The sequence below is a fragment of the Siphateles boraxobius genome, unplaced genomic scaffold (assembly GCF_051911475.1).
Source record: "Siphateles boraxobius isolate OS27281-9 unplaced genomic scaffold, OSU_SipBor_1 6, whole genome shotgun sequence".
Taxonomy (NCBI): domain Eukaryota; kingdom Metazoa; phylum Chordata; class Actinopteri; order Cypriniformes; family Leuciscidae; genus Siphateles; species Siphateles boraxobius.
The window spans coordinates 22922896-22938067 of record NW_027509186.1 but is presented as its reverse complement, the minus strand read 5'-3'; the positions used below and the strand labels follow the sequence as shown (position 1 = coordinate 22938067).

General features: G+C 41.1%; 1 protein-coding gene across 2 annotated transcripts; it reads right to left on the bottom strand.

Annotated features, from left to right (window-relative positions):
* Positions 1 to 1418: 1418 nt before the first annotated feature.
* Positions 1419 to 14927, bottom strand: prpf8 (pre-mRNA processing factor 8). Of its 2 annotated transcripts, none has more exons than XM_077208267.1 (42): positions 14808 to 14927; positions 14074 to 14205; positions 13482 to 13650; positions 13232 to 13396; positions 12624 to 12842; positions 12336 to 12548; positions 12130 to 12255; positions 11941 to 12046; positions 11670 to 11860; positions 11282 to 11401; positions 10883 to 11192; positions 10670 to 10804; positions 10442 to 10571; positions 10146 to 10342; positions 9850 to 10056; positions 9584 to 9747; positions 9365 to 9491; positions 9067 to 9259; positions 8369 to 8556; positions 7998 to 8236; positions 7747 to 7893; positions 7446 to 7656; positions 7248 to 7364; positions 6882 to 7129; positions 6588 to 6767; positions 6372 to 6507; positions 6110 to 6279; positions 5810 to 5939; positions 5530 to 5676; positions 5180 to 5340; positions 4849 to 5040; positions 4489 to 4726; positions 4251 to 4379; positions 4020 to 4133; positions 3731 to 3904; positions 3430 to 3623; positions 3079 to 3318; positions 2853 to 2994; positions 2618 to 2758; positions 2372 to 2511; positions 2064 to 2266; positions 1419 to 1951 (listed from the first exon to the last, which is right to left on the bottom strand). In XM_077208267.1, the coding sequence occupies exons 2-42, from the start codon at positions 14192 to 14194 to the stop codon at positions 1797 to 1799; spliced, it is 7029 nt and encodes a 2342-aa protein (XP_077064382.1). In that variant the 5' UTR covers positions 14195 to 14205; positions 14808 to 14927; the 3' UTR covers positions 1419 to 1796. The 2 variants fall into 2 exon arrangements, with proteins under 2 accessions (XP_077064382.1, XP_077064383.1); XM_077208268.1 differs by having other exon boundaries at positions 14074 to 14202; positions 14808 to 14895.
* Positions 14928 to 15172: the final 245 nt, after the last annotated feature.

Genomic DNA, 15172 nt, shown 5'->3' with positions numbered 1-15172 from the left:
AAGCAGTTTTAACATTTATTCCTTAAAACTAGCATCTGTTACTCGTTTATTTTTAAAGTAGGTTTAGTTAGTTTTTTTCATATGTAACTACCTAGAAACTTTTACTTCTAATAGCGATCTATTTCTTTTACTTATTTGGCAATAGAATATATGAGACATAGCATCTATTGCAGTTAATATCTTTATCTCAGTAGGTACAATTGTTTATAAGCTACATGACTAGTTCTGAATATTAGTCTTTTTATAAATTGCATAATGCAATGAATAATCAGACTAATGATCAGAAACTTTAACTACTAGTTAAATAGTAAAAAAAAAAAAAAGTTCTTAGTAAGAATTTGGACATTCTGTCTAATACAATAGTGTCTCTTGCTTGCGTTGCCATTAAACCTGGAGTGGATACTAGAAAGTACTGGAAAAGGTATAAGTAACTAAGTAGTCAGAAATGGACAGCTGATATTTTAATCGGAGACCCTCATAGAAATATGTGCAATGTGTTACCAGAAACTAGAGATGCGCGGATGGGCTATTATTTAATCCGCAACCGCATCACAAAACTCATAATCCGTCGGGTAGCATCCGCACCAATGTTTTTGACCAATTTTCAAAACCGCACCCGTCCACCATCCGCTGATTGGGCAATACAAGGCGCTGCTGATGACAGCCGCGAGACTAGAAACCGATCGCCACCCGCCTGAATTTAATTAAATTATTTTCTTTCGTCACGTCATCCGCTCTATCCGTCCGCGGCTGTAACCGCCAACCGCGCATCTCTACCAGAAACAATGAAATAGTTTCTTTAATTTTTGGGCTGGTGACTAGTACTACCATGTAATTAGTAAAGGTGAAACAAACTAGTGATGGTTAAAAATAGTACAACAAAGACAGATAAGTTTAAGGTAATTCACCCAAAAAGTGTCAATTCTATATTCACCCTCATATCATTCCAAACCTGAATGGCTTTATTCTGCAGAACACAAAAGCAGATAATCTAATGAACATTCAGTTGGGTGAGTTCAGTATCATGACCGTTCATTGAATTTCCAGATCTCAAAACATGTTAAGCCACAAACACACCAGAGAGCAGTGGCAGGTGCAAATTGGCTTAAATGTTTATCTCCAGAATCAACTTTTTTTTTGATCTCAGGTGCTTCAGTAAGAATAAACCTGAGTTACAAATGTACTGACATTGTATTGACTTCCAATCGGATACCATTCTTTAAGGAATAAATGTTAAAACAACTTGCCACTTCATGTTCAGGGCTGAGCTGCTCAGTGAACTGTAACATATGCATGCAGATGGGTTTGCTCTGAAGGCATACAGTGACCTTGCTCTAGATAGAGCAGCTACTGTTCCTTCAGTGGACACAATGATTTTATTCCACAAAACCAACAGAAATGATGAGATAAAGCTCAAATTCTTATAAAAGTGGTAATCTTTATTTAAACCCAAACTACAGTGTACATGACAGATGCACATCATAGCTACAGGGTACAGACAAAATATGCCAGATTTATAAAAACAACATCCTACAAATGATTACGAAAAACGATAGATATTTTTGAATGGCAATTCATTCATTTCACATCTACAGACAGAAAGCACAAAATATGCTTTTCCGCAATGTGCATAATCAACTCAATGCCAGACAATTATGATGAAGCAAAAAACATGACATGCTTTGAGTTTCTAAGCATTTACATTACTGCAAACAATAAAGAGTGATTCTTGGTGACAAAACAGTACAAAAGCATTTGCTGGGTGCTTTTACTTGATATAGTTGCTGTTTGTACTATTATGCATACATGTCCTCACGGTCAGCATTGTAGAGTTCACCTTCCTGCAAAGAAGCGAAGTTGAGGAAGTGAGATGGTCTGTGAACTTCATGGTAGAACTCTTTCGGGTTGGCCAACTGTAGGTCATACTTCATGTTAGGGTCATGGCGAACACCTAGAATGAGGGGGGGAAGGATAGAAACGCAGTGTCACATCTGGAGGATTTTTTATCTTATTTAAGGGGTTAAATTACTTCAATTATATAATTAATTTAAAGCTATGCTCACCCATGAAGTTGTAGTTCCAGGAAACCTGGCCAGGCACCATGAAGAAGCCAAGGAAACGGTCAGACAAGAGCATCTGTACTCTTTCATAGTGAGAAGGCAAGTAACCTTTGGGGTTATTACCCTTATCTGTGTTTTGCCTACCCCACTCATACCCACTAGGAGTCAGCTTGTATGCCGTCAGCGTGCAGGAACCAGGGGTGAAACTAGATAAGCAAAACCAAATGTTAAACCCACTAAAGCAGTGTCAAATACATTATAACCAGATAATCATTACACAGCCACAGTGCATTATTATGCTAAATATGTACCTGCAAGTAATAATAATAGTCTTCTCGCCATCCCAGGATGGGTTGTCAGCCATGACCTTTGCGTGAGTGGTGACATCCTGAGGAGAAAGCTGGGGCGATTCATTGGGCTGTGTATGGATCCATCCAAGAGGTTCCATTTCCTATGAAAGATAAAGACGGCATTCAAACGGTTTGTTACGGCTAGGGAGAACGTAGATGGCTGATAACACCAAACTACAGCCATATGCATACGTGTAAAACACTGACCTTCAAGTACTCGTGTTGTGGCAGCTGGTTGGGCAGGTGAACCGTCTGATGCGTACCCCACTGTGGCACCATCACAATGCAGCGGATCTCTTTTACCTGAGGGTTATCTGGAGGGCTGGTTCCATAGAGATAACCTGCAATCTATAGGCATAAAAAAAGGTTTAGGATACTTCTAAATGAACCAAAGGAAGAGGACCTATAAGAGAAATCATGTTAAGATGACACTTCATCTAACCTGAGCACGCAGATCTGAGATGCAGATGAACTTCTTCAGAACATTCTTGGGCAGGATGTAAGTGTACCCAGTCTCTTTGATGTCATCCGATGATACGTAGATGTGGTTAGTACGTAAGTGCAAGTTGGCAGCAGAAATCGCCCTGTGAGATCGGGAAAACAGTTAAACTCAATCTGGCTGTTATAACAACTAAAAAGACAAGAGAGACATGGAGAACTTTACACACCTAACCCTCCATTCAGTTTTGGAAGAGAAGGTCTGCGTCTCGTAGTTGCTGGTGGTGGAGGTGATAATCTCATCCCCGTGTTTATTTACAGTGCGAGTCTGTGTGGCCGTTAGTTGAGACTGCTCCTTGGTCTGCTTCTCGATCTCAGCGATCTGCTGTCTCTGCTGGGATGGAGCCGAGATCTCCATACCCAGGATGATGTCCCTGATTTCAGACTGGGTCAAAGATGCCACATTCACACTGTGAAGGAGGGGGGTAAAAAAGTTAAAATGTGAGAAGGAAAACTTCATACAGCAAAAATTATTATTTCAGTATGCACTCAGAAGTCAGCATTAGTTCCATAGCACTCACTTGTTCTTCTTGCCATAGTCAGCCAGGATGAGATCTTTGAGCTGCACCTCCACTTTGATCCACTCCTCATCGGTCAGAGTGGGCCAGATGTGGTGGGGCTCAGTGATGGTGGTCTTGTCAGGCTTCAGAATAACTTTGGCACGGTCATTATTGACATGAAGTGCTCTCAGGATTAAGATCAAACGAGAGAAAGCCTAGGCAACAAAAATGTACAATGGTTAAAAGACCTTATAATGAGTAGTGTAACCCTCAGAATCAACAAATGATTAGGTCAAAATTATAGTATAAGTGCTGGATTTACAGTGTAAGAGGAGATGGTCTTCAGCCAGTCATCATACAGATTGAACAGGACCATCTGAGGCTCTGTGGCCTTCAGAATGAGGTCTCCAAACTTCTCCACTTTCAGACATGCCTGGAATGGCAGCTGGAGCTCTGAACCCTTGATTACAATGTTGGGGAAGTCCAGCAAGTGCACCTGAGAAAAACAGACGGCTGTTAATCCAAAAGTTATCATATATAAATGTTAAATTCATTTCCAGAGCATTAACTCAGTTAATTTGCATTTCACAGTTTTAATTGGTGTTTCAAACCTCAAGAGGATCCAACATGCCCTTCCTGGTCACAATAATCTGTTTGGGCTGCTCTTCAACAGGCAGCGATCGAATCAGGGCAGCCACTTCTTCAGCAGTCTTCCACTTAGCCAGCTATGAAAACAGAAAAAGAGCAACTCAGCAAAACCTAAAAACAATTTAGTGACTGCTTTAGGCAGAACACTGACTAAAGACAAAAATAACTGCACGAAGACTAAACACAAGACTGACCTGTCCGAGACGCTTTTGTCCTGCCCATACAGAAGTGTGAATGATCTTCAGGAACAGCTGTCCAGTTCTGGGGTTGAAGATGAAAATTGCTCCATTGATTGGTTTGGTGGTCAAGTTACCTTCAAAAGTCTAAAACATGGATAAAATGTAAACAAAATTAGACATTTTAGCACACAACCCAAGATGATGACAACATGAACACCATAAGTGACATCTACATGATGTTAAATTCACTTGCCTTGTGGATGGTGACTCTGTACACATTAGTGTCATCCACAAACCAGATGATCTGGTTGGAGAAGAGCTCTCCATAGTTCTGGGAAGATAGGTAAGGCTCAGTGGGCTCTGAAGAGTAGAGTTGCAGACCCTTGCGGATTCGCTCTCTCAGCACATACAGAGCAGGGTTGGCCTTCATTATCTTCGCCATGGCCTGCTGGATCAGGGGCTTGGCTCCAGGGAACCAGTTTCCATAAGCACTGCAGAGAGAGAGAACAAATCAAATACTTTAACAGCTGCTCTGTCGCTGTTTTGGGATGTGTAACCAAAGTTGTACTCAACTATGTGACACAAAATCACCTACACATGACAAAATACTGACCTGTGAAGGTTGTAAGCCAGATCAATGGCAATCAGGACTCCAGTGGGTGACGGGTAAATACTCATGTTGTCTGTGGTGTAGTCCAAGAACTTGGCCCTGGCATATCGCTCAATGTCATGGGAGTCGTAGTCACCCCATCTGAGTTGAATGTCAATCCAGTACTTCTGTGTGGTGGTGCTGTCCATAACATCCCTATAGAAAGAAACACAAGAAAATATGATTACGGCATTTTCTATATGTTTATACTTGCGAGCACTACTTGTGACATTTATATTCATGCTTCCTCTTGATATCTTAGAACTCAACATATCTATTATTCTCAGTCACATACTTGGAGTCTGCTAGAAGCGAGGGACGCGAGACATTCCACTTGTAGGATGCAAACAAAAGAATGTCAGCACAGGAGGAATTCATCTTGTAAGACTTTCTGGGATGGATTGTCTCTTTCTGGACAGTCTCGATCTCCAAAGCATCAAGCTCTTGGTCAAACACCTACAAAAAGCCAACAGAACCTTACTGATGGCACTCTTCAGCACAACTATGAATAATTCAATTGTTAGTAAGTTCAGTTTTAAGTGTAAAACCACAGTCCTACTTACACTGTAAATTAGGGTCTCATTAAATAAGCATGCATTATATTAATTGTATAATATCCTGACCTAAGGAAGCACATCTCTTTACCTGACAGAGATCCATGACAACGCTCTCATGAATCTTCTGCCACAAGTGAGCTCTGAAGATCTGGATCAGAGAGATCTTGAGCGTCGGGATTTTACCATGCATGAAGATTCCAGTAAGGTCCAACTGCACTTGGAAACCCACATATACCTACAAGAACATCAAGAGAATGAGTCTCAATAAAAAGGGGAGGGGGGGGGGGGGGGGGGGAGCTTTTAAAGCTTTTTTCCCCCACTTATTTCCCCACCCCATTTCTAAATGCAGTTGCTTCTCATAGACTTACATTGGCTCTGTTGATTGTAGGAGACCACCACAAGGTGAATCGTCGGTTAGGAATCTGGTTCAGACCAGATCTCTGAGCATTGGTGAGTTTCTTCCATTTCATGGACTCTTCAAAACCACTAGCCTTCTCCCTATAGAAGATCAAAATATTAAATAAATTCTTAAAAACCTTTTTTACCAAAATTAACTAAATTGAAAGTTTCTGCTGAATTCACTGCGTTTATCATATTTTGATACAGGATATTAAGGTCTCAAACTTTGGGTTAACTGTACTGGATATGTCAAAATAAAAATATCCTACCAGAAGAGACCCTCCCAGGTGGGGAAGTAGGTTCCCTTAAACAGAGTGTGCTCAAGAATGCCTTCCACCCCTCCAAGTGCCTGGATCATGTCTGTACGGTAGTTGTTCAAATTCCACAATTTTCCATCATGCCTTTGGTGAGTCCACCAGAATGGATTTTGCTTCAGAACCTGAAAACGCATTCAAAAATCTTTAAAACACCACAAAAATAAACCTGACTGGCTGTTAATGTGCAATGTTTCCCAGATAGAAAGACTTTTACCTGGTACTGTTTGAAGTCTGTTCTGACTCTCCAACCCTTGTCATAAGCAAGTGTGTGTCTGTCCTTCTGGAAGAGGGTGTTGATACGTGGAATACCTCTGTCCCAGGAGTCCTCCAGATCTTCCAATGTCAAACGTCTGAGTATCATCAAATTCATATTAATAAGCTTGAATACATCAAGATCATCAAGAATTGGCTTTGGTTAAAAGGACAGTACCTGTTCTGAGCAATGGCCTCCTGACGCTTGAGGGCATATTCAGCCCAAACTCTCTGAGAGTCAATGAACTCGCTCTCCCACGGCTGGATGTAACGGTACAGATTAGGAATCAACTGATCCTCCTCATGACTCATTCCAGAGCGGAAATGAGTGATTCCCACATCAGTCTGTTTGGACCACCTGAGCAAAAAACAGTAGACCTATCATCAATAGCCTGAATCTGTGGTTGCATATTAATTTCATTAAAGTTGTAAGAGATCAAGGAAACCGCAACAAAAACAGCAATTAACTTACCGAAGGTCAGACTGTGGGATTAGTACGTGTCCCATGGAAAGCATTCCCAGTCCACCCAACTCCTTAGGGGTGTAAAACACCACAGGAGGGAAACGGCTGGGCATTTTGGAGTTCAAACCAATCTTGATACGGGTTTGGATCTTATTCTCACACTTCACCAGCAGGTCCAGAAGCTCTTGAGTGTTGACCACAGCTTCACGGAAGTACGTCATTAGACCAATCAGAGCTGTGTTCCACTTATTCACAATCTGAGAAGAACAACATTATGTAAAACCATGTGCAAAATGGGAAATATAAGTAAAAATTAGCTCCTCATACCCATTACACAAGTATGGCTGTTTTGCTGTCAAGGTTCAAGGCTCATACCTTAGTGAAGGTGGTGGAGCCAGAAGCCATAAGAATTTGTCGCACTCTGTTGTGGAACCTCTGCATGGACTCATCATCTACACGCAGGAAACACTGTGCTGTCCTTTCCTTTGTTACCTAAAAACCAACATACAATTATCCACCATCCTTTCTGATGTGCCAACAGTTATTTTACAGATCGTTTGTAATTCTACTTACCTCGTTCTGCAAATTCCAAACACCATCTTTGTGCGTAAACTCCTCATAACTAGTGCGGCACTTCGGGAGGATGCGACACTCAAAGCCACACATATTGAAAAGCAGGTTGGGGTTGTCCTTGCTGTACACAGACACAAAGCTGTTCTCCCACTGAACTGTGGTCACAGAACGAGGGAGGCGATTCTTGATGTCCCAGAACACAGCACGGCCCCTGTGCGATTATAAGGAAATCAATTATACCATATGCATTTGTCTATGATTTATTAAGGTGTTCAGAAGGAGCAACGTCTAGAGTGCTTACAAGTTCACATCATGTTTCATCAGTCTCATCCTAGCATCACGGGGCCAACATTTCTTATTGTTGTAGCCCACAATGTTCTCATTGTTGGGATCCGGGTGCTCAGTCAGGTATCTCTGGATAAGATCTCTCGCCTCATCAGCAGAGAACCTACACACAGCAAAACCAGAATATCATAACATTTATAAAACAGCAACTTTAGAAAAAGAGAAAAAAATGCAAAACAGGAGACTTCCTTCATCTGCACTACTAACCTGAAGAAGATGTGAATGCGGTCTATGTATCTGCAGTAAAGACGGATGGGATGGGCACTCTCAGTGGCCGTGTCCTGGAAGCTGAGGAAGTCATTGGGCATCTGAGGAGGGCCAGCCATCTCACTTGCTCTGTGCAGACCCAGCACCAGCAGGTCCATCACCAACCCGTAGTACTGCACGATGAAAGAGGCAAACTGCAGGCCACGGATAATACCATACGAGTTTGTGTGGTTCATGTCCTGCAAAGAGAAAATACAGATATCGAAAATCAACCCAAGCAGTGAATGGAAATTTCAAATTTCAAACTGGTCAAATGCATTAAGAGGGAAATATGAAATTTATCAATGGAATGTACTGTGCAATAAACGGACCTTATAGTTAATGACAACGTTGTTTTTGGCCGTCATGTAATCGGCAATGTTGTGATCCACAATGAGACGCAGAAGCCTATTCAACAATGTCAAATCAATCTTCTCGTACATCTTCTCGTAGCGAGACTCCAGCATGACGTTACATTCACCCTCTGCTGTCTCCCACACATCCTGCAGGTTGTTGATTCCTAGTAAACATAATTAGAAATGTTAATGAAATTGAAATTTTACTTAACATTATCCTTTAATCAACCCTCAACCCTCATTTATCCAGTGTACAAGATCTCTATAATAACATTACAATAGTTTGATGTCTTAAGATAACCAGTCACAATTAGAGTTTGACTGTATTTGCCAATGTTTTAATTATTGGCATTAGCAGATGAGTTTCTGCATGCCTGATAAATGATGAATGGGACTTTTAGCGATGGGACTTTCAGTTTGACAACACCAGCACCTGAGCGGAGATTAACAATTATTTAAATTATTAGACATAAAATGTTAAACAAAGAAAGTAAACTATACATAAAAAAGTATTTAAGTGTTTAGCGTTCTATTGTTAATAATATAAAAGAAAACACTATGTTTTTCCATATACTGTAAACATTTCAGCTTTATATCGGCCACACTGCTTCCTAAGATATTGGCATCGGCCATCAAAATATCCATACTGGTCGACCACAGCAAATTGATCTCACCTTGGCACCATTTGTACACTAGCAGTGGAGGTGGCTCTGTGTCGGCTGGCTTGATCCAGGGTGGGAAAAGCCTGCGCTTGTCTGCCTCATACCACAGGTACTGATCCAGGTATGCATCAGTGATCTTTTCCAGAGGTTCAACATCGTAAACCGGCACCAGATGACTGTAAAGGTCCATGAACTCAATGCCCACCTAGAGAGAAAAATAACCACTTCAGATGCAATCTAGGACCAGTAATGGGCTTAGAGGATACTTGTGGTTACATTAAATGCATTTAAATGTTGCATATGTGCAAACCTCTTTGAAGGCTCTCTGGGTGAGGAGGTGACGTTTGATTCTGGACAGAGCCTCATGAGGGTTGTCATAGGCCTGCTCAATCAGACCCAACTCCTCACGCTGTGACTGGTTCAGCCTCGACTTCACACTAATTAAAAGGAACAAAGAAAAGTCAGAAAAGATGCAATCTACACAAAACCAGCACATCCACCCAGGTTGCTGTTATGGGACTGGCCTGACCTGTAAGCCTCCTTGAGTCTCTCCAAAGCCAGGATGAGCAGCTTAGTGTCATGTTTGTATGAGAGAGGAGGGAAGGGGATCGGAGAGAACCGACGACTCTCCAGCCAGTGCACTGTGGTGGTGTAGATGGCCACGGCCTCTTCAGCAGTGATGTAAGGCCCATCCTATAAGATAAAATATTAAATCACTCACCAATGTGTTCTTTCACGGTAACAGCAACCTGTTCAAAGTCTTCCAGGACATTTTGTGTTAACCAAAAAATTTACCTTCAGGTAATTGTGCTGTCTCTCTTGCTCTGCCTTTAGGTAGAGTCGAGTGAGACGTCCCAGGTTCTTCTTGCACACAGTCTTATCCACAGTAGCTCCTCTTCTGATTCTCTCACGGTTGTAGTGGGCAGTGTTGGTCCACCAGTCAGCTTTGGCCTTCACGTAGCGGAGTATCATGTTCTCGATGGGGGTTGGAAGCCCAGGAACCTGAAAAAAATAAAATGATCACTTAATGGTAAACCCTGAAATTGAATAATATACCATTAATAGGCAGCAACAAATTACCAAACATTTACCTTCCAAGGGATGTTGGCCTTCCAGCACCTCCATGACTCACTGAGATGCTGCAAGATGGTTCTAGCCTTGTTCTGCTTGATACCCTCAGGCATCATATCCAGGATGTCATGCATCACAGCAGCTCTCAGCTCAAGATCAAAATGAGATTCCACACGCTGTTTGGTCACAGTCTTGGCAACACCCTTAGAGTGTCGACCTAAATGAGATTACACAATAAATTAGTACTTGGTAACTTTTAAAATTTGAATACATCTTTCTACATGCTTTTTGCATACAAATAAAAGCTAAATTTTACCCTCAAACTGCCTGGCCAGAAGATTGCCAAGCCACCGCTCCAGAAGAGGGGTGATGCCTCTCATAAAGAACAGCCAGACTCTCCACCCTGGAGCCCAGAACCCACAGCCTGGACCTTTTCCAACTGGCCCCTAAAAAACATGTGACTTTAGATGCAAGGCATAGCACCAATCCAAACTTTGATTTACTCAACAAAATTATGTATTTATTTGCATTGAGTGTTACTCACTGTGTTGAAGCGGTAGTAGATGAGATGCTTCAGGTCTTTGCACATTCTAATCTGCCTCATGAGCTTGTACTTGTAGCGGTACATGCCAGTCAACTGACCGACATGGGCAAAGATGTACTGCAGTCCATCTGACAACTAGAGGATAGACAGAATACTTTAGTAATGAAAAAATGAGACAATGGTACAGATTAGCTACACAGAAACCACTCATACCTGGAAAGCATCAACGTTTCCAAGCCTGTACTGCACATGACTGTCCACCACAAGCTTGCTCAAACGCAGAACCTCGCGGCACAAGTGGAACGCATTTCCAAATCTGGACTTCTTACGCTCCTTTGTTGTGAGGGTTTTCACAGGCTTCAAGTTAAAGTTGTAGTCCAAGTGCAAGTAGTTGAGGTTCTTTCTGTGAATCAGCAGGTTCAGCATGTTGTAGCCCTGCCGGCACACCTGGAGACCGACTTCTACCCAGTCCAGCTTTGTGGACTGGAAGAATTTGGTGGCCTTGAAAGAACGGAACAGGTATCTAAAATAGATAGGAGAAAAGGTAAGGAAAATCATCATTAAATGCATAAACCCTTTTCCATGGAACAAGCGCTGGAAGAGCAATCTAACCTCTTTTTCTGTGCCTTAGGTGGTCTGTGTTTGAGAGCGTTTAGCACGTAGTACTTCAGGAGCTTCTGGTAAGACACACGCACTTTCACAGGTTGGCCTGCAGGACAGTGCTCACGATACCTGAAGGTGTTTGAAGAAACAAGATTCTCTATTCAGAAATTATAGCCTTCTTGTTTGGTCTCAATACTCAAACCCTACATGGGTTAGGGGCCAGTCACACAGAATACATTTTTGCGTTTAACACGAGACACAGGGCAGTGAAAAAAAAGAGATGCATTTACACAATAGGTTGAAAAATAAATGGAAAAGCAGAAGTGGAATGCAAAAATGTGTTCTGTGTGAAAACCCCCTTACAGTGTGCAAATGCAGTATGCTGTATTATACAAACCAGTTTTTAATGAGAGGCACATCAATAGCCCGTCTGGTTCTTCCGGAGCGGAGATTAAAAGGACGAGGTGCCCACAACAGTGCAATTCCATTAGCTGTGTTGTCAGTATAGAGGGGCGTCTCCTTCAGGAATGGCTCTACATACTCAGGAAGTTCAAACTCCTCATCATCATCTGGCAGTGGCTCTTGGCTCTATGGAGAAAACAAAAGTTTGCAATTAGTGTGGTAAGAAACTTACAGCCACAGTTTAATTAAACAGTTTAATTTCTGACCTTAACAGAGTGCCTATGAGAGATGGGGTTGATCAGAGGGTCAAAGTAGAAAGCAGGCAGATCAGGATCCTCAGTCTTGATGAACACAACGTTTGGTGTGTGGTACCTGCATGGACCAACAGATATCCTTGGTTCAGCACAAGAATTTGTATAGAACAATAAAATCATAGGTATGATAATGTTTCTTACCAGGTGAGGTGCACATGATGTGGCAGGTTATTGTACAGGTAAGGGAATGCAATTTTGTATTCGGTCCTGATTGGCTGCCTGATGATGATCTTGTTGATGTCATTGAACTCATTCCAGTCTTCATCCCTGTAACCATAACAAGTTAGACTTCTGGAGAAAATAAAACATAACAATCAATAATGCTACAGGATGGACACAGTACGCACTGGAGGTTAATGTCTCTGACAAGCGGCTCAAATTTGGGCCCCCCTGGAATGGCCATGTTCAAAGCTTTGGAGGTGAAGAAAGCCTTCAAGTCAAACAAGTAGAAGTAGTTTCCATCCACCAAGTCTGTTAGCAGCTGATTAGCCAATCGATACAGAGTGGACATCATTGGTAAAGTGAACTGCCAGCGTCTGTATGTGGTCCCATTCACATATCTGTGAAGGGAAAAGATAAATCATGAGCAAAAAAAACAAGCTAACCATATTTTTACAACCGTCACTAACACTCACTTTGTGGTATCTTTTAGAGGTTGATGCTCATACAACCAGTCTACAACAGAAGAATCCTCCTCATTGTCCAGCTCCATCTGGATTGCCTCCAGAGGCTCAACATCCAGGATGTTGTCTGCATAATCTAATGGAGGCTCTTCATCATCAAATGGGGGGAAACGCATACGCTTGAAGTGCCGTCTGTCTCTCTTCTCACGACGCATCATGATCCACATTGTGCTGGTGAAAAAAAAAAAGTTTTTTGAAGGGCTGCATGATAATTCTGAATTAAAACTGAAATTGCAGTATGAAGAAAAGCTTTAAGGGCTCTAAGCAGTTTTCCGCTTAAATAAAAGCTTGATAGATTATTGTTTGTAAATTAAGAATTGGAAATAGCTATACATGTTAGTAATGTATTTTTTCAATTGTACTGTGGAAAACGATATTTTTTTCTTAAATACACTTACAAGACTTATATATATAAAAAAACATATTCAATGTAAATAAGAAACTAATATTCAAACAAAAATAAACAAAAAAACAAAATTCTATTTTTTTCCCCACAGATCGTGTAGCCCTAAGTTTCAATCTCTGCTCTGAAAGTGTTGTGCCCGTATGCGGTCACCTACCCCCACTGAGCAATGTACACAGGCTCAATAACCCATGGGATTTCATTTACAAAGGAAATGGCGCCTGTAATGTGGTAGAGCACAGGAACATCTCTGATCTGCTCCCAGGGCATGGGCATGTTCTCCAGCAGTTTAAGTACTGCATGAGGCATATATTTCAGTGCCCTACAAACAAAAAGCAACACAATGTTAATAATGAACATACATAAAAACATAACTGTCTACGTAATAATGTTTGTAATGTGCTTACCCAAGGTAGACCCTCTTGTCGTGACGAAATTTCCTGTTCGTCATATCACCATGATCCCTGATGATTTTTCGCACATGCTCAGGTGGCATGTCCTCTTTCTGAGCATCCACAAAGCCAAATTTCCTTTTCTCAGAGTACCGTTTGGCCTGAAGCTGCTGCCATTTCCGAGCTACAACAGAGCAACAAGCAAAAGAAAAACATGTCAGTAAACATTCTGAGTTGGTATATACATCTACACAAATCTGGATACATTTGAAAACACATTGTTTCCTCTATGTTTTGGCCTTTCATCCACATTGACAACATTTTTGTCATGCGAAACAGAGCTTTCTGAAGGATGGATTATAATATGGACACATTAAGTAATGAGATATTGGGCTAATAAAAACAATTGTGCCATAAAAATTGCCTAAGCACTTTATTATATCTGGTCTCTCAGTATCATCTCAGGGAGCTTTTATTGTGTTTTATGCTTGCGCAGTAAGATGATTTCAGTATTTTCCAATGTTTCAGTGTGGACAACAAACTTGAAAAACGCTAGTGTGGACGGTGATTTAAAAATGAACTGCATGATCAAATGATGTGAACTCACCTTTCTCTTGCAGTTTCTCCTCAGTCATGTAATCTGGTATTGGAGCAACAGCAGGAGGAGGTGGAGGAACACCTGGAGGCATTGTTCCAGGAACACCTCTGTAGGGGAATGCAGCTGCCATGGCAGCGTCTACTGGAAGGAAAAACAGTAATGCACAAATTATATGAGGTCAGACTTCAAACCATGCGTACAGAAACACGTTAAAGATGATCGCAATACAACACGAACTACGAAAAGAAGAACCACAACAGCGTGGCTGACTATCCAGTAGGGGAAAAAAGCGAAATCAAAGAAAAGGCAAATTTGTCGGTTAAAAAAGAAAACTACAGTTTAAAATGCAAAAGTTTGGCCAACTACTTTAAAACAAAATACCTAAACCACATCAGTGAACTTAGCCGACAAACTTAACTATGGCGGCTGAATTGTTTTCCTATGCTATCGTATAGAAACTTGCAAGCCTGTGTTTACCGATTAAATACAACGACATGTACACTTTCAGTTTAGACATTTTGCAGCTCAAACAAAAATATTTATGATTCAGGTATGGATGCGCAATACTATTCGTTTCGTCGCCTCAATAAAGCAGGGGTTAGCATTTTAGCTTAGCTTACCGTATATTATACAAACAAACTGTTTCCGCAAACTAGCATTGCCAGAAATAAAGTAATACGTTTTTAATTAAATAATAATTACATGAAAAGCAGCATGCGCTCGTGTAAATCAAAATTACTTACTTTTAAAAGCAGTTTCTCGCCAATGAATGTGGTTGTGTGATTGGTTTGTGCTCAGCGGAATGGCGTACCATGCACGTTGTGCGTATGGTCTTTCGATTCACGAATGCGTTTTACGTATCTGGAAGATCCTACCTCAAAGGAAATGGTATAGTTACGAAACCGAACGTAAGAAAATGCGTAGGGCCCAACTTCCGGAAATGACTCCGGATATGAAAAGTGCTCTTTTTGTCCTCTGTTATTTTACTTAATTCATAGTTGTAAACTGGTAAGATTGAATATGTGTTAATGTTTTGAATGAAATGCATTATTATAAAAAAAAATATTCCACATTTTCTATTGAAATAATATTAATGTATTATATAACG

Bases quoted from the DNA above. Each gene is read 5' to 3' on its own strand.
- prpf8 (XM_077208267.1), bottom strand. From the start codon at position 14,194: ATGGCAGCTGCATTCCCCTACAGAGGTGTTCCTGGAACAATGCCTCCA. The intron at 13,397-13,481 runs GTAAGCACATTA...TTTTGTTTGTAG, and splicing joins GACAAGAGGGTCTACCTTGG to GGCACTGAAATATATGCCTC. The intron at 5,041-5,179 runs GTATGTGACTGA...TTCTTTCTATAG, and splicing joins TCGCTTCTAGCAGACTCCAA to GGATGTTATGGACAGCACCA.